General features: G+C 31.0%; 1 protein-coding gene across 3 annotated transcripts in view; it reads left to right on the top strand.

The window, feature by feature from the left end:
• LOC118184709 (protein lin-28 homolog) overlaps positions 1–26,384 on the top strand; it is a 421,219-nt gene that overhangs the window by 124,533 nt on the left and 270,302 nt on the right. The window contains exon 1 of one of the 3 annotated variants that reach the window (XM_085813956.1): positions 9,528–9,619. The exons of the other annotated variants lie outside the window; for them this stretch is intronic. Coding sequence (XP_085670082.1) covers positions 9,586–9,619 — 34 coding nt within the window. The 5' untranslated portion in view covers positions 9,528–9,585. Of the gene's footprint in view, positions 1–9,527; positions 9,620–26,384 lie in introns of those variants that run through there. 3 annotated transcript variants of the gene reach the window in all.

The following is a 26,384-nucleotide window of genomic DNA, read 5'->3' as shown; positions in this document are numbered from 1 at the left end:
GAAACGTGGAAGAATTTTGCAATTGCAGTTTTCTAGAAGCATGATTTGATTCTCCTTTACACTGAGAATTTTTATGAAAATGTGAGATCATTGGGCTCTCTCGATGCATGCTTGAAAATTCATGAAAAGGCTGAGGAAAACTACACGTTTTTATATTTATGCATAAAATTTCTAAGTCTTTTTCGAACTAGCTTATTTAAATAAAGTATATTTGTTTTAAATAACTTTTAATAAAGTTTAATTATTTATTTAAAATTTTATTTTAAATAAAGTTTAATGTTAGACTTAGGTTTTTTTAACAAAACAAAGTTGTTTTATTGATTTAAATTACAAACATTTGACGAAACAGGATCTTAAGTAACAAAATAGCTGACATTTCTGATCCACCCAAAAACAAAAAATCATATTCTTCGGATGGGAGTTTTAAATAAGTGTGGCGCTGTTCTGGTGCTAAGCATAAAACCTTAAATGCTAAAACATTTTTTTAAATTTAAAATAGTCTTTATGTAAATATTTTGTTATTTTATATACATATCTATATATAAATGCAAGGAAAATTATTCGCTTGAGTTTAATTGCTTGTCCCAGACCTCAAGAATCTAAGTAAAGTATTTCAAATTCGTCACACATCCGATTTCATGATGCGATGCCATTTATTTGTTTATTACTGATATGGGATAACTAATTTGAATTAAAAAGCAGTTTTATTTTTTACTAGAGAAACCCATTAGACTCCGATCAATTTACCACCCACCTCAATTTGATATAATTTTAGCTAGAAAAGGGAGAAAGAATTTCGTAATTACAACAGTCTCCATAAATACACAGCCCGGTTGAAAAATGTGGTAAAAAAAGTGAAAAATGTATGAATGGGGAGGGAAAAAAGACTCACACCCCAAAGGCACCCCTCAAGAGACCTGCATTGGAGAGAAGGAAGTTTAAACAGTATAGAGATAACTCAGCTCTCCTCCTCTAGCTGTTAATGCTTCCTTGCTATCAGAATAACAGATTGTGAACTTTAATGCTTGGGCACCGGATATTATTAGTGAAAATATGCAATAACAACTTTATGCTTCTTTAGCGAGTGACAGAACTTTAAATACTGCATTGGATTTCGGCGAACTACTGATGTACTTTAAACCGGACTGTCTTCAGTCTTTAACGGCTTCAGGATTGCGAACTTTCGCTATTTGAACTGACGTAAGTTACATCAAGTTTCGTTTGTTTATCATCTCGTAATATATCCAAGTAAATTTCGTGTAAATGTTATAGTGAATATCGCAGAAGTTTTTAATGCAGAAGTAAGTACTGATTTTTATTATAACTGATTACTTTCGTTTCTTCAAATCTTGGTACTGAAATTAAATTCTTTAAAAGGAATAAAATTTTTCAAAATACTGCAACAGTATTTCGAAATGATACTCGATTTTAATATATTTTATGATATTGTAACTGATCCGTATCTTGAAATAATTGTTCAGTATTTATTTTTTAAACTTATTCTATTTGTTTTGTGAATTTGACTCACTTCAAATTAAAAAAAAATTCAATTAAAAAATGAAGTATTTTTAAAGAAGTGAGAAGAATTACGTAACTTGCTAAATTGCACTAAATACTTATATTTATAATGATTTTTAAGTTAATAAATGCAATTTTTATGGCTGTCTTTTTTTTTCCAATTTAAAAATCTAAAGTTTTTAACACGTCACTTACTTTACTTATTCCTTTTATTACTGCACTTGGTTATCATACAGTAATTTAAATTTAGCTTTCTTTTAATAAAATAAGATTTAAGCCTGCAGTAGGAATCACAATTATCTTAACTTAAGGTATGAATTTAATAAAGACAGGCTCAATTTTACTGACCTAAATTATAAGAAAATTATATGCGGAGAACGAAGAATATATATGTGTGTATGTATAAACTAGAATTATCCTCATTTATAATATTTTTCGAGCTTTTAGGTGATGTTAGCTATCTTTCAACATGCCTATTTTTTCTAACTGTTCACTTACAGGAAGTTTAGTGCAAAAATCGCAGATATTAATGTCGAATATGTTAATACAGGAATAAGTGTTTGCTTTGAGTTTCCTCGTAATTTTCTGGGTTCAATACCTTACTTAATTTAAATATTAAAAGTCTGAAATTAATGTTACCTCTCGAGTGAAAGCTCTAAACATATTGTTATTAGCAATGCGACCTGAGTTTGCTTTGTAAATACAACTCTTGAAATTTTGCTCTAGTAGATACTTTTTATACTGTAAATATCACTGATAGCACATGCAGTAAATTAATCAACAGGTATAAGATAATATCATCAACTTTTACAAGTACAGACGAGGACAAGTTAATAGGATATAAGAGTTTCTTTCAAAATTATTTGATTTAGCTTATTAAATACAATAATTCAATAATGAAAATCTAGTTAAGGATTTGCAGTTCTTTAATGTCAGTGTTTTAGTACCACGTTTGAATAAGAATTTATATGGACTGCATTCTGTTGTATATTCTCTTTTGCTTTAATTTCCTTTTATAATGGGTCTTAAATATGTTATTGGTTTAATATCCTGACAAGACAATACTTTTGCATTATTTTTAGCAAAACTAAATAAATAAAAATGTATACTGTAGTGTGGTTGTATAATCTAGTATTCGACAAAAAATAATACATTTAAATCACTGATATATTGTTTCTGCTTTATTCCTCCTTCTACAAAATAAAAGTTTAATGCTTATCGCATGAGCATTACTCATATTTTGAATGCTTTGCATTATGTTGTTTGTATACTTCTTACCTTCAAAACATATTTTGATATCTACGAACGTGTTTTACTGTATCAATAGAGAAATTTTTTAGTGTTTCTTCATCAATACATCAGTTCATCGTTAACACATCTAGAAATTATTGATGATATTTCTAAAATCTTTTATAGAGAAATGACACAGGCATATTGAAAAATTAAGATTTTAAGCAAAATTAAAAATTAAAGTAAGGAAACGAAAAATAAATATCTTTAAAAGTAAGCGTTCAAAATATCATAAACATGAATGAATGTTTTACTTTACTCCATTACGTAATATGCAATTTTAGCCGTATTAAATGGACCCTTTATTCTATTCCTGAAAGCTCTCATCCATTAGTAAATAACGTTTTACTCTTTCCAAGCTGATAATTTCATAACGGTAGAAGGCTAACTGATTTTTAAATTCAAGTTACTTTTGTATTTGCGAAGCAATTTATTCATAAATTTTCTTTTTCATCAATGTAAATTTCCTTTTCTGCCATACACTGACTGGTACAGGAAATGCAGTACAGTGAAATAATGATTTAAAAGAGTTTGTATCAAACTGTATACACAGATAGAGAATCAAGGGTTTTACAATCGATTTAATTTTCAAATATATATAACAATAGGATATTTAGATATACAGGGCATCACTAAGATGTTTCGGCTTATTTCTGATAATACATTCTTGAACTCGCCGTTATATTGAACTATTGAGTCCCAATCATTCAATATAACATCGTACTTCCCGAGTTGTTGATGTGATTCTATTCTTTGTGCTGGAGAATGGTATGAAACTGACTCCGAGTCATGTCTTAGAAGTGCTTGATAGGCGAGATATCGGGCTGTCTAATTTGCGCACCTTGCAGTGCATACGAGTGAAGCGAAAAGTGGGCAGCCATCGTTATTCTGTTGAAAATGCTAATGTTCAGACGGGATATTGGTTAGCGACGTTGAGTGACGTACCGAAGGGCTCAGGTTCGAATCCTGGAGAAGGCTGTAAAAGTATAGTCTCTATACGGCAAAGGAACACTCAAAATACAAGGCGAGCCGAAATTCTCTCGAGAGGTTTATGGTAGAGAACGAGGGGTGGGAGAGCCTCACACCAGCTATCCCCTGGGGTGTTCTTCCTCTGAATTTCAAACTAGAACGCAAGCTTATCAGATAGCTAGGTAGGTACCTCAGCCACTTATGATACGGCATAAGTGCTGACCTAGCCTCTTCCTGCACCTATTAAAAAGGGCGTTTGGGATGTCTTGAAAGTAAGAAAGATAGTGTTGCAGCATGTCATCAACATAACGAAGTCCTGTTATTGTGCCTGTAATTCGCACTAGAGATTAACTGCTATTATCACTAATGGCACTGCAAACCGTTATTCCACGCTGACGGATAGTGTGTCGCTACAAAGTGGTAAATGCGTCAACCCAGTGGCTACGTCATCGTCGCACGACAATCATCAATGTGAAGTAGAAAAATTACAGATCCCATATGATACTCCACACAACTCTGATGATACGCAATTGTTCACGACAACGGCTTGCTGTTAAAAGAACGGCTGATTACCAAACTTGCATCAGCCAATCATTGAAAAGATTATCCGCTGCGGTATTTGAGTAATGAAAACATCCCGCCCAATGTTTCGACTAGTAGACCGTGCGTCAAATATGGCGAGACGTCGTATACAGTGATTAGTTACATACTGGCATTTTATTGCTTGTTTTTAGTTTCCTGTGGTTCTACCCGTTTCCTTCGTGGGTCCATTGACGTCAGATCTGACCAAAAGTTGTGGAACTAGCCTGCGTTTTCTCCTCGATACCGTACTGCGTAAAGATCAACTAGTGTTACGGAGGCTTAATGTGAAGGCTCATCCGTTTAGTAGTATTGAGTACAACGTCTTAAAAAGTTTAATTTGGAGTTTGAGCATAATACAGCCTCTTAAACAAAATGTTGTTAATAAAGCTCCTAGACTTTTGATTAATATTTAATTTTTAGGCAGTTACCTCTGACTAGATTTATTTTCAGCATTTGAATTTTGCGAGTAAAGGTCTTTTCGGACCCAATAAAAAATACACATGAAAAGTCAGGAGCTAATAATAAGTAACAGATAAAATTTAATTTAAAATCCGTCAAAATGCTAACTGAGAAGAGGAAAAGATATGAAATAAATTATTTACAATATCTAATATATTAATTTACATATCCAAGCAGGAAAAAATATGAAAAATAGAATAAAAAATGTCAGGTAGACTGATCTTAAGAAATAATAACGACTTAAAAACAGCTCTTAATTAAGTGCTGTCATCATTAAATTAAGAAATATAGCTATTAATTAAGTTTCTCAATTACTAAATTAAGAAATGTAACAAAAATTGTATATTTTCAAACAAGTGTGTATTTAAATTAATAATGAAATGATGCTTATATGCAAATCTTTATCAAAATTCTTAGTTTATTTGTCTAGTCTGATATGTCCACGTCTGCCATCTGATGCTTCAGTGAAAAGCAACTTTAGATTATTATAACTGTTTTGTTTCATAGTTATAACGAAAGAATATACTTATCGCTGTCACTAAAATTGACTCAACTTGTATTGATATTAGTTCTCTTTGGGATAAATTAAGAAAACATGAATTACTAATGTAGGTGAAAATTACAGCTTAATAAACTCCCGCGAGCAAGAAAATATACAGCATTATTTTGAGGAAATTTTGAGGTTTGTCTTCTCTGTGGAAATTTTGCGCTGACGAAAATCACTAATGTAGGTCAAGAAAATTATAATTTACTATTCTTCATTTACTTCTTGGCTTTATCCATATCAGAGTACAAACCTTATCATAAATTTCTATTATAATTTATGCAAATAAAGAATGAAATATGCAAAATAAAACTCTTTAAAAATAAAAATAAAAATTTAGTGAAGTCGAAAAATCTGGCATCCAAAGGCTCAGTATACATGACAAACACACCCGGCCCTTTTTAAGCCAAGTTTTTGCTGTAAGATGGAGCCTCTAATATTCCGCTTGACAACATTCGGAAAAATTATGATACTGTTTTGAATCTTTTGGACATTTTCAGTTACTCTTTTGTTCAAAAGTTCAGGTTTATGTATTATTTGTTTCCTTTATTTTTATTAATTTAGAATGCTTTCAAGACTTTACAAAAGTACTGGAAATAGAGTGAAACGGAAGCATGTAGCTTTGTAGAGTCTTTAGGGTTTTTTGATGCTGGAGAAGTGAAAAATGAGCAATGCTCTCGCCAGGAATTGAACCTGGACGTGTCGAATATGCGCCGAATGGGCTACTGTTACCACGAAGACTTGCAGAAATGAGGGAGAAAATAACTTATAATTTTAACAATTCACCAAGAACTGGGTAATATTTATACAATCTATGGACCAAGAAGTTATTCAAAGCCTTAAATGTAGGATTTAGTTTAGGCGTGAACTTCCAAGTTAATTTCAACATAAAAGATATACTGTTATTACCTAGAAATGTTACGTCATTTTTATTTACAAATTACAGAAACATGTAAATAGCAACAAAACAATGTTAGCAAATTTTTGATGAAAATTATTACCAAAATGACATGAAGTAAATTTTTATCAAAGAAGATAAAAATACGTTGATGATCCAATGACCGACACTCTGAGTAACTGAAAACAATTAAAAATTTTACTTCAATTACTTAGGCTTTCATAAACGAAATAACCGAAAATAGATTGAAAATAATAAAATAAACCATTTATTGAAAAGTTAAGTGAGGATATTATAATTAAAGGTATGTTGATTTCTAGAGTAGTGAAATGAATGGGGAATAACGACGAAAAAAATGACTCAGCCAAGATCATTTGGCATGCAACTTGTGAAACATCAAATAAATTTTGGAAATTTGCCTGAAAACTAAGAAACATAATATTCGAGAAATAATGATTATTCATATTCTGCTCAAGAACTTTTTAAGGAAAAAAATACCGGAATCTACGAAGCAAGTGGACATTCGAATTTTATGTAGAAAGCCTTCATGCACTGGCAAAATTAAAGACCTTCAAAGTAAAAACTTACTAAATATAATTAAATTACGAATAAATTTTATTTATTACGAAAAAAATTAAATAAATTTATTTACTAAAATTTTTGCGCATGATTTATTTATACAGTATCATTATATGCAATTTTTCTTAATGCATTAAATAATAACTTCAAGTTGTTTTGTGGCATTATAGAATTTTAATCCAATAATCCGGCATAGGAGATAATCGGACATCCCTAAAACTCCGATATTGCTGGGTTATCTGAATTTTGCTGTAATTACGTGTCTCGTGTTTTAAAAAGCATTACATGTCAAGTGTTTAAAAATGAAACGCAAAACACAATAGATGCATTACTAGAATAATCATTGGAATTCTTTTAAAAAATTTAATTAAAAATGTAGAAAAACTTTTAAAAAGTTTGAAATGTTTAAAACTAAACTATTAATTTTCAAAATTTCGTTTGTTCCGATTTTTGCCAGATTCGAGAAAATGTGCATCACATCATATTTTTCCTGCAAATTCTGAACAACTTTCCTTCAAATTATTAAAATATATAAATGATTCCATTTTTATAAATTCAACCGAATGCCTATTTCGTTCGTTTCTCCCTTTAGTTGAAATAACTCTAAAATTTTTTCAGAGTACGCTGATGTTGCACGATTTGGAAATATATGCAAAATCATTTTAAAAATATGCATGCATTTACAACCAACACATTTATGTTTTCGGTTTTGTAAGTTTATTTTAATTAATATTACTTCATCAAACAGACCATCTAGTATATTTAAATCCAGCTTTCCGTTTAGCACAAAAAATTATCATATGATAAAAATATAATAAGACTTATAATAATAAGACTTAAGAGACTTAGAATTGATAATTTGTTAATGTAGAATTTCCAAGAAGGTATTTAAGTAAATAACTACTGAAGAAAGAAATAATTTAATTTTTAATAATTTTTGAGATTCTGGATTATCTAATTTTTTTCCATGTTGATGAACTTGAAATACAAAAAATTCTACATTATATCGAGATTTAAACATTAACCAAAATGTTTTCTTCGGTAGTTCTTCAAGGGTTACTCTGAATATCGACATTAAATGTAGCGAGAACAATAAACGTATTTCAATAATCGGTGACATTTCTCTAGAAATTGTTTAGAGCAGTTTTTAATTTTGAAATCAAGGATATTTGGCATTTTTCTGAACTCAAAAAAGAATAAAATTCTGTTCTTTCCAAAACAAAAACAACAACAAAATAGGCGGTTGGAAACTCTAGCTCAAAGAGAAACTACTAAAATATTTCATTGTCAAATGACAACGGATTGGATTCTTACCTACATTTCTTTACTGAAAAGCTACAAAAACAATTTTGACATAATCTGCCTATAACCAGGACAGCAAAAAATTCTTAACGGTATGTCAGAATCTATTATTGAAAAGAATCTTTTATTTTAATTAACCACTTCTCATGATATTGCTTATCCAGAGTCTTGGCATTCATTCACATGATCAAATTTCCTGAAATATCATGTGAGGGTATTTTGACATGTCCACTACTCAAAGATCTTGAGGATGATTGGTGACATCATGACTATGTCCATTCCAATCCAATTCTGGTATAAAATCCCTTGATTAATGAGATCCGAAATTATCATACCCTCTTCTTTCCCAATAAACTCATTTTCGTAATGAATGATTTCACGTGCTTCCAGTGCAAACGATAGTTATGAGCATTATTTCCTTGTCTTATCAAGGATTAATATCCACATACATGGGCGTGGGAACTGCTTCTGTTAACGATTACATATGGGTTCCTATGGTAGTTAGCGAAGTTACTTTGAGCATGCTAAAACTTTTTCCAAATTTTGTCGAAATCACTTTATTATTTACTGTGTCTGTTATACAGCTCTTCAGTAACTATTTGGGCATTGGAAAGAATGGAAATGATTATCTTAATGAAAAATAAGGGAAATTATTGAATATTAACAGTTTTATATTTCTGTTTGAATTTGTTGTAAGTTACTTAATATGGTCTTCATTTTAAAGAGGCGTAAGGTTAGTTCTAGTGACGGAAATCATAAATAGAATATTTTAAACACTCGGAATATATTGCTTTCCTGGATGATATGCTTATTTTACTTTATTTAAGTTCAAAACGAGGAAGGAGAGCGCTCTTATCGCAAATTAAGGACCATACGATATGTTGGGCTCTAAAAAATGAGTTTAATGAACAGTTGAACTAAAAGTTAAATAAAGAGAAACTAAATATACTTTTCATTACTTTAACTGGTTTTTCCTAAAATTTCTTTTATTCTATGGTTTAAGTACATACTTCGTACTCATTTTTATCTCTTCATGGAAATGACTTTACAGTATGTACTGGCATCTCACATTTAACCTTGGCCTTATTATCTTTTTTGCGTGTCAGAAGGGTATGCGATTAAGTATGCACTTCTGATTAGGTAGCTCAAGAGAAATATGACTAGCAGCTAAAGATGGAACAAATTTCATAACGTATACAAACCTCTGACAGCGCCTTGAAGTCAACAAACCGTGTTTAAAAATGCAAGGTCTGCCATGTAGGCGGTTATTGAAGATAAACGTCAGTGCCAGATAAAGGGCCAATGGAAGTGTTTCGTGTTCCTGGCCCATTGCCTTTTGTGAGTCACTAAAATTACAAACAACTCAGTCATGTAGCAGCGTGGATGTATAGGCGGGGCTTATTTGCAAGGGGAAGGCCAGTGCTTGCAGAATACGTTCCATGGTATGCCGACCGGGATGAGACTGGGATCTAACGAAGGTATGTCTTTTCTCTCTTTTCTCGACTTGGCGGCTCCTCTTTCTTCTCCATGTTCCACTCCCCCCAACCCCGTTCCGAAGGTACAGCTGCTAATGTTGGGGAATTCTGATATTTATCAAAGCTTTGTTTGTTGTCATGCCTAATTATGGATATATTTGGAACTTTTTAGTGGGACAAAATAAAACCATTGTTTTAATACTCGACACTCCTCATGAAATGGATTATGATTTTTTATTTATATTTTTTATTTTAATGATCAGGGGTGGTTATTAAAATATTAATTCAATGTAAAAGTTTTCAAATAATATAGAAAAGAAAGAATGCTAAGATAATGCGAAAAAATGTGTTAAAAATAAAGGAATATTTTTTAATTCTTGTAACATAGGAATAAACAATTACAGTTAACGCTAAGAGAACGTGTATTTAAATATGCATTTATACACTCCTACATTTAGCACGCAATTTGTTTTTCTCCAAATAGATATATTAGAAACTATTCTAGATATTTTTAGTAATTTGAGAAACTCTTTTTATTTAAGAATTTTCAAACTATACAGAGGAGCGTCGTATCTTAAGAACAACGATGCAGATTGAGAACGCAAAATTTTACATTCCAGATTCCCACGCATATTTAAGAATAAATTAAGCTTTTGAAATGTTTTCAAAAGTTAATAAACTAAAACATATTTTTTGATAAATAGTCTCTGATGTAAATTTACAGATTCACTACCTTAAAAATAAAACCAATCTGCGTTTAAAAATGCGAGCATACTTTTTTAATATCAAATTTGGATCATGAGAAGTGAATAGAAATTAATGGAAAACAAAGTTTATAGACTCTGGACATTAAACATGGTGAACTATAAATTAATAATTTTTAAATAATAGACATAAATATTTGATTTAAAAATCTGACCCCTCCCGTAAAAAAAAAAAAAAAAAAAAAAAAAAAAAAAAAAAAAAAAAATCTTCTCTGTCAAAGAAAATTACTTTTTGATCACAGAAAAGTTTCGAAGTTTTACTTTACAATATTTATAAAATATTGCTAAAGCATTTACACAATATTTCAAAACTGTCTAGATAAATATTCGTAGTACTTACGCAGTCGAATTAATAAATAATAATAAAATTTTGATAAATTAACGTTTTAGAAATATTCCTTAAAGAGTTTCCATTAAAACCTCAGAGATAGTTTCTCCATCTTCATACAAGCAGTTGAACCTTTTTCTTTTATTTTGCAAAGTAATAACAAAACAGTGTATGGAATAAAAATGATGATTGATAAACGCCTGTTTTAGTTCTGGCTGAAAAATGTCACCGAAAAGCTTAGCAGTCACTTGAGTGGCTATTTCAAGTTTATAGATTTCTCTCCTCTCCTCTTCATATTAAATATTTGCTGATCTTGCTTTCGAATAAGTCATAGGTAAACGAAGAAAGTGATTTTCTCTTGATCTCTCTCATCTAAGGTTAAATTACGTCTGTTCGTTTCTTCAACCAAACATTTTATTGCAAAGGAAGAAAGAAGTTCCCCTCTTTTCTTCTCTTTTGGTTTACCAAGTGAAGGATGAGGATAACTAAGTCGCTTTTAATTTTAAATAATATCATTGAGAGCAGAAATGACTGACTGCATGTCTAACTGTAGTCACGAGCTGATGTATTGATATCACTTAGCAAAACCTGAAGATTACTCATAGTATCTTTTCTCTGAGAGCCCTTCTCGGAAGTTTCGGGAGCAGCCTTCCAGAGTGACAACCCTGGTGAGTGTGCGGTTTAGCGGAGGTTGACTGTTAAGCCGTGTGTTCCGATTCGGATCTCGAATAAGATACGGACAATGGCGGCTGAACAGTTTCCTTAGAGCAGACAGACCTAAAATTCATATTATCTAAAATTCCGCTCTTGGGGTTGGTAATAGAGGTAAAGAATTACAATATGTAATTCTAAGGATGAAATTCGAAAGGATCTAAAGAATGGAATGTCGTCGATCGAAAGGATGAAATATTATTGAACATTTAATTATGATGCAAGGAAACGCATTTTATTAGATCTTAACTTAATGTTATAACTTTAGTTGTTATTAATGTTATATTAGGTACAAGCTTGTAATTTTAAAGTGTAACATCTAGCAGTTTTGAAAACAAAGCTATTTATTATCACTTTGAAATTTTTTTTTCCGAGTTTAAACGGAAAGCAGTGGAAAATAGAGGAATAACAAAGCTTCGGTTAAGTCAATTCCCAGAAGCCATAAGACCCATCGAACACACAGGACACAGGAGATAATTTGACTCAGACTCTAATCACTCTGACCGGCCTGCATGCTTGATTTTTGTGCCTAATATATATAACTTGAACATAAATCCAGTTTTCCTAAACATGTCCTTCAGGGAGGCATCCCTTTACTTAAACAGGTAAGTTTCATTTGTTTCGCACTTAATTGATTAAGCACAAATACAATACCGAGTATCCTGCTTCAAATATTTTAGTTAGTAAGTTTAAGACTGGTGTGGTATCTGCACACACGTTTAGAAATTTTACTTAAAAAATCAGTATTAACCTAATATATAAAATTTGAAACTAAAGGTGGTATTTTAGCCGATGTGCATCAGAATTTAAAGTGTGTGTGTGTGAGTATGGCAAAACCTCGAGGGCTATCTGCCTAAGGAATGCCTTCGTGGAGAACTTTCTAAGGGAAACTGGCTCGTATACAATTTACACATGGGAAAAACCACGAAAACGCCCATGCAGCCAACCTGTTCGCGAGATTTGAACCTCGGACCGAACTACCAGCGTTCAGCAACTTTATCGCTCCGCCACTGGTGAGCCCTCAGAATTTAAAGAAAATTCACAGAACTCAACGAAAACACTCAGATTTCGAAAAACTGCTCTTAAGTAAATTTGCATTTATTTACTTGAACCATCAGAGGGACGAGTATTTAAATTAAGCTAATGTGTTGGCAGTAATATCTTAAGGAATTAATTCCCAAACTGATTATACAAGTCCAAAGACTTAGAAAAAAATTATTTTCGATTTATTTATTGCCTGATGTAAAAATATGAAGGAATCAGAGCGCTGGAAAAGCGAGCAGAAACGACTAAAAGTTATTTCAAAATTACTAAACACAAAGAATATTGTTTGGATTGCCAATTATGTCAAAAAATGTTTCTTAAAGTGATATCTAATTTTAACTTCTAATATTGCTCTGCTATTTGGAATAATAAAAGGTTTAGGTAGAAAAGGTCAGGAGGGAAGATAAAAAATAAATAAATAATTAGATTATTCTTTGAAAATTTCTTAGTTAATAATACACAGGAGACCACGCTCAAGAAGTTTTCCAAAGGATACGACTAAAAATAATAACTTTTTAAACGGGAACATTCTTCCTTTTTTAATTACATTTATTCCCAGTGCGATTTAGTGAACACATTTACTAACTTTATAACTTTACTAATTGTTTAAAATCAGGTTTGTATACTTTTCTTTTTAATTTGAATTTCAATAATTCATATTGAATTTTATTTTCAATTAAATTACTATTTTAGAACTCATATATTTTGATTTCATTTTCAATTTAATTAGTTTAGAATTTAATTTATTAAATTTTATACAAATATTCAAAATAGAACAAAATTACCTCGTTTTCACAGACATTTAAAGTTTTCTTCAAATTTTTACTTGATTTTATTAAAACACTTGTTCATCAACTAAAAATTTCTATTAATTAAATTGTAAAAAAATTATCTAACGTTGAAGCTTTCCTCTTCTGTTCAAAAAACTGCATACAGTAATATTCAGACTGAATTAATATTTAAAAAACATTTTCAGAATGATTTTCCTGTACACGTAATAGCAAAATGTTTTTAAGCCGTTTGCTGCCTTTTCATACGGGCAAACAGTTCTTTGTTCTTCTTTAACTCGCTTTCAGTTTCAAACATAATTTTGTTCATTTTTTTGACGTATCTTACCTGTACCTGCACCTGACATAGCTTCCTGAAATAAAACTTCATACGACATAATGCCATTATCCACATTTAAAATCATTAAAAAATGAATTCAGTTTCATTTTTTGTAATGTTCTCCATTCACTTTCTTTAACTTCAAGCTCATATTTCTCTATTATATCACCATCAGAAAATGCTGCTTTCTTAAAGCAGTTTACTATGACGTTTGAAATAATCTATTCTAATGCCATACTTTTAAAATATGAACCCTCTGACACTTTAAGCCTAAGTATTTTTCACAGGTTTCTCTTTTTTGCGAAAGCCAAAACAATCAGTCTTTTCGAAAATACTACTTAAAATCTTTGATCGTTTGGTCCAAAGATTGTAATAACTGTAGAGTGAATTGGCTTGAAGCAATTTTTTGTTACATACTCTTACACATTTTTTACATATTAATGTTAAATTCTCTCGTAGTGTATGGTGAAATCTTAATGAATGAAGATTGTTTCAAAAACTGTGAGAACCTAAAGTATAAAAATGATACTATTTTTTAAACTAGAGAGGGGTATAGATTTTGCATACATGGTCAATGGAGATAAGCCTTTGAGTACCTTCATTAGATTCGTAGAATATTGTTTTACCATTGAAGCAGCAGCTTTAAATTATTCTGCCATTAAAGTTACAAATTTGAGTTGATTAATGATATAATAAAAAATTTTAATTTGTTAAAACAATCAGGAAATAGCTGAGATTATTTATTTACAATATTTAATAAAAATACCGATGCCAGCTAGCTGATACTGAATTTGTTAAGAAAACTTGTTGTTTTTTTCTTGTCCAAAGGTTAGTGCAGAAAGGTCAAATAGAGCCAAAAGTATTTAAAATAACCCTAGGGATGTCAACTATCCTGAAGAATATAGGAGCTAGCACTTCGGTAGGGGGAGGACAAAATCAATCCTGAAAACTCTGGGCAGTATGACAGGCCAGTTAAAGATTTCTAATGGAGAAAGTTGCGTACCAGGACAGTGAGGGAAGCAATTATAACTTCTCTGACCATTCGGGGATATTTTCATTCCTTTAAAGAGTTTTTTTCTCAGCCTAGCTATGATAGATGAAACAATTCGGTTGCAGTTTAGATCGGGAATAGAAATTTTCTTTATTTGTTGGGAGATGTGTCATTGGCTGGCATCTGCGTAAGTAAGGGTTAAACTGTTGGAAAGTTGAGTACCATTTCGGACTTCTTTGGCGAGGTCGGTTTGCTTATTGCCAAAAATATTGACGTGCGCTGGAAGTTGCAGGCTTTTGGGACAGCTATTATTGTGTTTATGAGCACAACAATGTCCTGGGCAAGTTCAGAGTTGCCCCTCTCATTCGCCTGAAGCGAAGATTTAGAATCAGAATCAATTAAGAGAACTAGGCCGAAGTTCGGGAAGTATTCCTCTAAAAAATAAAACTCGATAGCTAAATAACACAAACATAAGCTTTATGTTACATTAGAGAGAAGAGTGCATCTCAGATCAGTTCTGATGCTACAGGGACAAGGTAACCGTAAAAAAGAAGATACTGTCTTCAGTATTTTTTTTATATAATATTCAGTATTTTTTTATATAATAAGTCAATAACTCGAGATGTGGTTTATTAAAATATCTCTTTAACTTTGACAAATATTAGTGTTTCCCTGAATAAATTTGTCAGAGTTCTAAAAATAAAGTATTTGTAGCGGTATACAAGATTAAAGGTCTTAACTTTTAAAAGAGTAGCTCTATACTATTTCACTTATCGTTTCAGTAACTAGGTTTAATGATTAGTATTCATGTACAAGTATACAGATGCTTTGAAATGGTTCTTGAGACAGTCAATACCAAACAGTTAAACTAGAGAAAACCTACCGATAATTGAAAACATTTTCTGAGGAATTCGAACCTAATGATAATCATAAAGAAGTCTCTTTGTTCAACACTGTGAAGTAGCTGTCAATCATAAATACCTCAAGTAGATTTATAGATCTATTTGAGTTTAGTATTATCCCTTTTCAAGAAAATTCAAAATTCTTCCGAACAGAAAAAGATGAACAGATGCATTTAATATTAACGTAATGCAAAATTTGCTAACACATATAACTTGCCTTTATAGAGAAAATTGTCTTAAACATAGTATTTTGGTATTAAATGTTTTAATTAGAAGTATGATGAAATCTTCGTAAATCAGAAGGAAATTATTATATGTAGCGCATGCTTAAAACCAAACATTTTATGTTATTTTTCATAATAAGAATAAAGTTGTATAGCTAGAGATTCATTAACCAGGAAATTGTAGTCATGTGGGGTTTTGTGAGCTCATTAGCGTATCATTCTGTTAAAAGGCATGCAAAGAGCATGTTTTCTGATTTTCATAATCGCCTGACAATTGCGCCACGACGGCAAGGAAAGAAAAAAATCCTTTAGAAAGTTAAAGACAATGCTTTAGCAAAACATAGTCATCTAAAATATCATTGATGGAAAGAGTAATTTCAGAAATGAGGCAATAAATGCAGGTCATATACACGTCAGTGCAACTTGGTAGATGTGTTTTTAATTAAATCAAATTTTGTCTTCCTAATCAAATCTTAGGCTAAATTGTTATCTATTAGCAAATCATTTCATTTTCGTAATTCACTGAGACTTTACATTTGGCTAAAATAAAACTACTTCGTAGCTAAAATAAAGTAAAATTGAAAAATATATTTACTAAAAGCACAAGTCAGAATTACCATAACTGCTCTAATTTATGAAATGATTTTAAAGTAATAATTTTCGTTTTATGTTTTGCATTATTACTTTTTATTTCCTCAAATAGGGACAATAAGGAGTGACAGATGTAAGAAAAGTGCACCAAATCTGAAGTTGGACAAATTTCAACTTCAGGTGAAGATAAATTTAGAGAAGTGTTATAAATATTTCAAAGAATTTTAACAAGTTTCTTTTCTCCTAAAGAAATAATTTTATGCATTTCTCTAAACTTAATTTAGAACTGGAGTTTAATTTTAGCTTCATTTAGGTTTAAACGTCAAGAAACAATTCGGATTGTTTCAAGCAGCCCGTATGGATTTTCCAAGTAGATGTTGTAAGATAAGTTTCAATAAATAATTATTATAACTTCAAAAATTGTCTAGCCATTTTTGATATTTCAATGATATTTATTGATATTTCCTTCTCCCCAAATTTTGATATTCCCTTTATATTTTGCATATAATAGGAAATCATTTCAAGTTTTAAACTAATGATTATGTTGCAAATATCAGGAAATGAAATCTACGGAAATAAATATTTCGTAAGGAAAAGGTTTAGTGCGAATTTCAATTTTAGAGAAAAAAATCAGGCACCTAACTCCAACAAAACTTCAGAATTAAGTGTAGAATACAGCCACTGGCTGTGAAATTTTAATTTACAGAGTCTGAGGGAACAACAGTATAAAATAAAAAAATAGTTGAAACGATTACTGCAACCTGAGGGTGAGGATGGTACAAAAATTGGTTTCAGCCTGGTGGCGGATGTGCAGTTAGTATACTAACATAAATATGTAATAAATACAGGCAAGAAGATACAAAGTAGTTTTATTTTCATACCAGATAAATGACATTAAAATATTCAAAAATAAATTTCTGAATGCAAAGAAAATTTACCAACTTTCTACAATTGATTATTTAAAAAATGATGTCATTGCTTAGTAAAATAATTTTATGTTTATAATATAAAATTAAAATCATCTTATTTTGGAGGGGAAAATTATTATTTTTTAAAATTTGTCTTTGAGTACTTGATATGTATTTTTCTTACTAGTTACATTCCATTATATTTATTATCGTAGTAAGTTACGTTCTCATTGCATTTGTTTAAAAATGTTGCTGATTTAAAGAGATTAATGCCATATGTTTTCTTAGATTTGGAGTAGATATTTTGGGCATAAAATTTTAGAATTCGTTTAAATAATCTTCTAAATTTTTCTAAGCAATCTATAACTACTAGGTACCATAATAACACGGGATAAATTACATTGACAGTTAGTGAAGATATGTGTTTTTCTTACATTTTCAGTTTTGGAATTTTTTGTTAATTAAATTATTTTTTATTTACTGAAATTATTTTTTTCTTTATGAAGAAAATTTTGCAACAGTTTAGACGAAACATTATTCAAATACTCTACTGTCAGCAATAATAATTGTACATTCCGTAATTATAAATTATCGAAAACATTTTGAAAGCTTTGATATTTGATTTCATACATAACAGATTGACAGAGGTAACATATCTTAGTTTATTTGTTAAAAGATAAATAAATAAAAACAAATTTTAAAATGCTAAGCTTTTTGGAGAGCAAACTAATGACCTATACTAGTCTATTATCCTTAAAAAAAATTTACATAGTATACTAAGTACGGGTGGGTGGTCCCTGAGTTTTATAAACAAAGAATAGACTATTCTAAAACATCTGTTGTATAAGACAAGTGCAATAATAGCTTTCATTCTTCTAACTTCTTCATATCAAGGTAGTCCGTGAGAACACCTACATGCATGCTTAGATTCGTAATTACCCCAAAAGCAACCATGAATCCGAAGAATTTCTTAGAAAAGTATGAATAAAAATATTTGCCTTTTAGCATACCATTGATATGAACAACCTAATACTTATCACGCTTATCTACCGATGCTGATTTAAACACTACGTTACGAAATTTTTCACATTACAAGAATTTATATAATTAATTGCAAACTCCTTTTACTGAAATATTAAGGCATAAAGATTGGAAAGTACTATTATAGCAATGACTACAAAATCTGCAATTTGCCGTCTATTATAATATTATCACAGGCAGACACATAAACGCCAGAGGAAATTCGTATTGACTTCACTCATATACCTCCTTATCTAAAGAGGATAATTTCATGCATGACTCTTTTCGAAAAAAAAATATCTTATATATTTACTTTATGCACACATAAAAAAATGACATGCAGGTAGACAGTTTAGCAGCCTGAAAACAGAGACACGAGTTACCTGTACAGTCGTATCCCGGTGTCCGCGGATTTAATATCTGTGGTTTCAGTTATGCGCAGTTTGCAACAGAAGAAAATTTAACTTTGAAAACTAAAATTTCCGCCAACTATAAGCAGCCTTTGACTGTCAAACAAAGGTATTTGAAACAGGTTTAGCAGTATTTTACTACAGTAATTACAGCCATGTTCACGTGCCCATGTTTTACCAACAAATGTAACTAAATGTGAGAGGGGATGAGAACGGTTATCTTCGGGGCCTCATATGTGATCTTAGGTTAAAGTTGCTTTTCGGATTAGTGCGTTGTTTACAGCTGTAAGAATGTCAACAGGGACCGCAGTTAGCAATATACTATATATCTCTATGTATCATACTATATAACTCTTTCCCCTCCCTTACGTACAGAGATTTTCCGGTTAAATTTCAATCAGTTCTGCTCTAAAAATGTCACTAGTCTCATTAGCGACGTTTTATCACAGCTTTCCTACTTAAGAAAATTTTATTTACAATTACAGTCGCTTTCAAGCACAAGAGTTGTGATGCTACCAATGCTTCTAAGCTTACTGTGTATTAAGTGTACCGTATATTTCATTGTTGCTTATTAAAACTGAAAATGCCTTACTGTGCCAAATTTATCTATTAAATTTAACCGTACAAACGAGTATATCCTGTTCTACATAGCGTTCGATATTATCTGCAGTTTAACGCAACCATGTTATGTCCTGAAACGGATTATCCACAGATGTTTGAGTTCAGCGGTTTTACCTACTCGGCCATCATTAGGCCTGAGCTGTATAAGTAACAAAACTAGTGTAAAGTGATAAAGTTGCAAGTTATTTCAGAAATGTTATAAGTGAAATCTTGAGCACTGCTGATTATCAGGGCTGGTAAAAGCTGATGTGTGCATTTGCACCTGTCTTTTATCAAGGACATTGAACACCAGGGATGGGAGTACAACTTTACCTATGTCCAGCTCAGTTTTAATCCAGAGCGTTCTGAATGAGGAGTTCGTAGCTTTGCATCCTCTATTCCTGGCACCACCAACCGCAACAGATGACTTATAACTATAAGAACTTGAGGTGCCTTTAAAAGCAAAAATTATTCCATGCTTTTTCGTTATTCGAGACGTGACCCATTAGTATAAAAGTTTCATCCGTTAACGATCATATACGTCAAACAGCACGAAATGATTTCCCGAGCAAACCTAGCGGAAAGCGTTTTTTAGAATAACGAATGCTTCGAACTTTTTTAGAGTATGAATTTTTTAGAGTAATGGATACATTAAAACACTAGTTTCGGTAAATGCTTAATTAGGAAAAGGATATTTGTCTGTGAAAAAAAAAACTGTGGGAAGAAAGTTTCCTCCTTCCTCTTTCTACCGTTTCGTTTTTTCCCTCGAATGAATGAGTGGAAGATTTATAAAGCCAGAGTAACGGTTATAGATTTTTTAATGTTTTGCCGTTCTTCGATGCTTGAGTAATTCAGCTGTAGTTAGCTTTTATTCATATAATTACTTTTATCCCTTTCCTTATTGTATTACTTTTAATGTGAAATACTAATATAAGTCATGAAGACGTTTTTACATTTTTTAATAATTATAATTTAGCTGCAGTTCATTAAAGTACTAATTATATAAAAAGTTTATTCTGCTGTAGTTTTCATGAAATTTTTTAATTTTATAAAAGGAAGTTTTTTTGAAAAGTCTTTTATTGTCGTTTCCCTGTAAAATATTTCAGTCCTTTCGAGAACTATTGGTTTGCTTTACAAAGCTGGAAGTTTTCTTTCAAATGTTCGCATATCTTTCATCGAATGTGTTTTGACTGCTTCAGCGGATACCACTAAAATAGGTTTTCTACGAAGAAGGGAAATTTGCTTGCTACGATAAAAATGGTGCTAGCACCATTTTTATCTTTAGCACCATTATCTGCACCTCGTCCTCCCCATCGGTGTGGTGGCGCGAAAGACTGTTTTCCGTCCCCCACAGGCATCCCCTACAAAAGAAAAGAGAAACATGTCATCTAAAGAAAATATTAAACTGATGTTAATTAATTCGTAACGTTATTTGGGGTTTCATCTATTCAAAATGTTAATCGTGATTTCGTCTGATATTTATGAATTCGAAATATTATGTATGGTTTCAAGTAAGCCTTAGTCAATAAATTACAATATTGCTATGGTGTTAATACCTAATATTAGTTTGCGATTGTAATAAAGTTTATATCATCTTATTATTTGTAGAATAAAATAATGTTAATAGTAAACATGTGGGAATGAAATAACAACATAAATATTGTAATTTAAGAAAACAAAAGGTTATGAATATATGAAAAAATTCTGTAGGATAAATAAAAAATGTTCAATATATAACTTATTTTTCAAGCACTGAATTTTAAAGAAATTCTCAAAACTCTTTTTCTGTTCAGAAAATAATTTTAAATATTTAATGAAGTATGGCAAAGCGCGCAAGAGCTGTTCTCCTTTGGGAAGGAGTACCTTGATAAAATACTTCCTAATGGTAACTGGCCCGGATATGATACACGTGAGAAAAACCAATAAACCTCATTCAGCCAGCCGTTTGCACAGTCAGAAATAAAACATAACGCTTTCTGGTTTTAAAAAACGTTTACTTATTTCAAATGATCCCTGCGGCCTTGGAAAACGGAATCCAGAGTCTCTCTCTTATTTTCTATAATTACCACTCGATTTTCTCTTATTTCCAAGTATTTTTTTAATTGTCTACCACGTATCTTTAATGGCTGTAAAATATTAAGGTATTCATATTAATAAGTTACGCTAAATGCATCTTTAAAACAAAGTGCAATATTGTGAAATATGTGAATAAGTTTTTTATATAATTTAATATTTATCATTTAAAGTAAGAAAATTATATTTTAAATGAGAGATGAAGCATTGGTGGCCAACGAGCAGCAAGCAGCTTTTTTAATTCAGTTCACTTTAAAACTTCTAAAGAAATCCCTTGCAAGAATTTAATTGTTGTTTAAAAGCAAAATTAGGTAAAATAAAAAGTATTGCTGCTTGATGGAAGTATTTGTTGCAAGCACCGAGCCCAGGCAGTCCAGTGAAGTAAATTCACAGTTATGTCTTAAATAATTAAGTTTTTTCTTCATGAAATAAGAGAAAACACCTACACAAGAAGATAATTTGTGATGACATATCACATCAGATGTTCTTCCTGTCATTTGTATAACAGCTCTTTTTAAATGTATGATTCTATGTTCTTTATCTCGTATTTCTGTGATATTAATTCTTAACCTCGCAGGCTTATCGTAACTACTAAGGTTAAAATTGTTTAAAATGCAAGTGAAATACTTATAGCAAAGTAGAAATGCAATTTTTTAATTTTAAAGTTTTATATTTTTTAAATACTTCTTTTGATTTAAAAATTTAACTTTGTAAATTCTCCGAGATGTTACGCGGTCATCTCAAGTTTATTGACTGAAATTTCATTTATTTTTGCGGTATTCAATAACATCATTGTTATTATTATTAACGGTACATTTATGTCTAACCCATACATATTTTCACGTCTTTGATAATTTTTCATTGTACATTACTAGATCTTCAAAGCTTACTGAAAATGGAAAAAAATTCGCAAAAACTCGCCACTGTAAAGGCGTTAGGCACTTTTTGGTGTGGTGGTGTATTTAATTATGGCAAAGCACACGAGGGCTATCTGCCTAAGGGGAGGGATGCCTTTCGTGGAGGACTTTCTAAGGGAAACTTGCTCGTATACACGTTACACATGGGGAAAACCGGCACTTTTTGGAAGCAGGCAAGATGAAAAATTAGCATCGCCTTCCCCGAGAATCGAATCGCGGACCTCTCAATTGCGCATTAAGCGTGCAAACCACTATTATATCACGAAGGCTCGCTAAGAAGGCGGGAGAAATACCTTATAAGCCTTAAAAGTGTATGAGATTTTGGAAAAAATTCGATTAAAGTAGACATTTTTAATTTCCTTCTGTGCGACATACTTTTATCTTAAGCATAGTGTATCTTTGATTTCTGTACCTTAAACTTCGTGTTGGTGATGTTCCATTCGCAAAATTATAAAAGTGCTAAACGGAAATACTTGTTTAATTTTTAGCAGTAGTATATAAATGACATCAGTGCACGACAATACATTGTATGCAAATGACAGTACTTAAACATCATTGTAGAAGCTCCAATACTCATTGTACAAAAACATGTATACGAAGGAATAAAAATAAAAACGAATAACTAACTGTGAAGTAATGCACGCCGAGACTCTAAAAATGTTCTGTCGCCTGCCAGTGAATTTCATATATATTCTCCAGCAGCCAACTGTCATTCTGTAAAGTAACAATCATCCACTTTCTTATCATTTTGCATAAAAGCAATTTGGATTTAAAAAGGATTTAAGTTATATTCGAGTTCGTATATAGATATATTTAGTAAGGATGTCCTACTATTTCTAAACGGAATGCTACAACATACCATTGGTGGGAAAGGGGATTAGCTGAGACTTATAATAACAAATAATTGTATTAATAATAACAAATAATTGTATTATCGCTTTAACTGTTATCTTTCATTTCTCCTGCTTACTTACATTGACACTTTTAAAGATATTTTAGACGATTTTAACAATAAGGAAATAAGAAATGAGTGACTAAATGCTTGTTTTCTTCCTGGTCAGTGTATTAGCCATTTAAGTCTCATTTTGATATACAATATTCCATTAAAATGTGATCTATATTTGTTTACTTATATTCCACTATGTCACGAAACACACTGTAGTTTTATTGCTTTGTGTTTAAGACAATGATTAGATTACTTTTTGAGCGAAAAGTTTAATCTGTTTACAGTCTGTAAAGTGACAAAATTCTTTTGATTAAGTAGTAGATTTGGGAAATAACATCATTTTCTAAAATCTTAACTCTAAACATCAGCTCTTTTGTGGAAAATCAAATGGTTCTTTTTATCAAATGGAATACTTTCGGATTCTAAAGTTAAAAGATAAACAAATACTTTTCAGAAAAGTCTTTATCGTATATAAGAGAAATCGAACAGTGTGAATGGGAAACCGTTCAGATTTGAGATAGTACTTGCTAGATTTAGTTTCCAGCATAATACATTTTAATTGAAATTGGCATTAATTGCTTACGTATTAATTGTTCTAGACAAACACTGCTTTCTGTGCAGATAGAAATTAACAGTTTAACAACTGAAGTTATTACAGTTTCAGATTTGTTAAAGATACTGTTTCTATTCTTCACTTTTCGAACTTACTTTTGTATTCCGTTCTCGTATTCAATCACCTGAGTTCAAGTTTCTCCAAGTATGAGTAATATTATCAATATTTATGTAGGCATAAAGCCAGCCGTGATACGCCTTTCCCTTACAGGTAAATGTTTTTAATTGCGAGTATAAACTTGGATTGTTACTGGTTACCACTGTAATAAAGAGTCTTTGTATGAGGTTTTAGGTTATTTCCAGTTAGTATTTCGTGATCATTTTAACAGGCATAACTTTATGCTGCTCTAGACCCGGGCCTAGATATTTCTTTAACGGGGCAGAAAGTTTAAATGCCCTTTCCTATATGCAATGCAAGTTTAGAATATGCACTCTTTTGTATTTGTCAAATATAATTATTTTAAATCACGATACTGTACCTCTAATAGTAATTTTAATCGTATTTTTTATGTTAAAGATTTGTCGTTAAAATAGTTTTAAAATATGTTAATAAAAATACTATACATAGTTTTGCAAAAGTAAAATATGACTTCTAAATATTTCTTATCCTGTTCTGTTGATTATATTAATACATCCATTTCTAAAGCTAAATTTTCCTATTTATCAAAAAGGATATCATCTGCTGTAAAGAATGAATGATTTATCACTAATAAAATTATTTGTTATTATAATATAGTCTTTAAAACTGTTTACCATTTCCTCATTTTTGATTTAGTAAGCAAATACTGAAGCTTTTATCTAAAAAGTGTTCCTTATTTCTGAAAATCTTCCTTAGAATGAATGAATATATTCTACTCTTCTGGTGTGTTCTTTTAATCTTCTTGCCCGCCAGTGCTAATAGTAAGACACATGAAGACTGATTCTTATGCTGTGTTGTGTTCCCTTCAGACGAGCCTGTTTCATCTAGTTCTGTCACCACCTGCAGAGTGAATACGAGTTAATTTGCCTTAGAATATTCTTCCCGAAGGCATCTTTCCTGAGCACCTTTCGGAAACAATGCGATATCTATTGTTTTGTGTCCTCATACATTTTGTTATTTCAAGTGATTTTTTAATTCCAGCTTTCGTATTTCTGTTACAAGGAAGATTTATTTATGCTTGAGTAAAAGTTTGTGTGCAAGCTAAGTCTAATATATGCTTTCCAGCTCTTAATCCATTGGCACCGAAGCAAATTTTAATCCATCGCAGCTGCTCTAAAATTTTTTAAACGACCCTTAATATAATTAAATATTCCACACAACATGTCTAATTAAATTTCTCATACTTAATGTCTACCGCCATCATTCGAGAAGGGGTATCTCTATGAAACCTTTCGAATTTATTAGGTAGTTTGTGACTAATATTTCCTCCAAATATTCGAACGCGAGAACAAAGTAGGTCGTTACTCCTTAATGATCAAACTTCAATTTATATCTTAAGCCTTATCATTTACATTTGTGCATCTTTCTCTGCGTTTCACTCTTTCAGAAACTAGTGTCTTTAAAGCAAAATAACATTTTCAAAGATAATCCTTTTTATATCAGTTGCGTTGAAATCAGTAAATTGAAATTGTTAATGAATTCTTTTATATCAGTTTCTTTAGAACTATTGTAATAATTCTTCCTGTGATTAATTTGAGTCCTTTTTTATTTCTTTGAGTTTTAACATGTGACTCATATAAATAATAAAACAACTCTGCAAATTTGTTTTACGTCGTCCATTGTACTCAATATTCAACGCAGAATGAAAATAAAATGCAGATTCATTAATTGTCATTCTTCAATAATTATAAATGGTCTAATCGAAGCCTATCACAAACACAAAGTGCATTTGTCATTCTACCGAAAATTTTGTTGGAAAAATAGAGGAAGAACGATTATGCAGTATATTTCTCTTTCGAACCTCCTTGTATAATCTTTCGATGCAGCTGCAGTGCATTGTAGTGCATTAGATGTACACAAACGAACTCAAAGCAACCGCTAAGCCATTCTCTTTCAGTTGATAATGATCATTGGAAAACGTTTAGATAACGTAAGTCAGACCATTATTTCTATTATCTTACGTGCTTTAGAGAAAATTGTAATGACGAGTTCAGCTCAAGAATCGTTGAAATTGTTTCATGGTGTTTCTTAATCACATTCCATCTATTCAGTTCATTGCCATAATTGTGAATCAATTTAAATACGTTAATATTAAATTTCCACGTTAGGAAACAGTTTATATTTTTCTATGAAAGTATAGTGCTTCTATGAAAGTTTCTACGAAATAAGTACTTTCAAGGACAAACTGATGTTATTAATTCGGTTGTCTTTAATTCAGATGGTCTGCTTATATAATGTAAGATTCCTCTTAACCCTTTTCTTGGAATTAATGGAATCTATAGTGTTAATATATATACATTTAAGAAACCTAATTGCTGTTCTTAAAATGCTCATAAGGAAAGGTATTATGTAAATAGTGAGATATTACATGCTTAAATATTTTTGTTAATTTGTTTGTTTGCTTTTTAATTAAGTTTACATAACTCTGAGTTAAGACTAAACTGAAAAGCCACATGTTGATTGAACAAATGGACAGGAAAG

This window comes from Stegodyphus dumicola, chromosome 3, assembly GCF_044657685.1.
Source record: "Stegodyphus dumicola isolate Sdum_Otavi_A_Nest chromosome 3, ASM4465768v1".
Classification (NCBI taxonomy): domain Eukaryota; kingdom Metazoa; phylum Arthropoda; class Arachnida; order Araneae; family Eresidae; genus Stegodyphus; species Stegodyphus dumicola.
The sequence above is the reverse complement of the archived record's forward strand: the minus strand, read 5'-3'. Positions and strand labels throughout refer to the sequence as shown.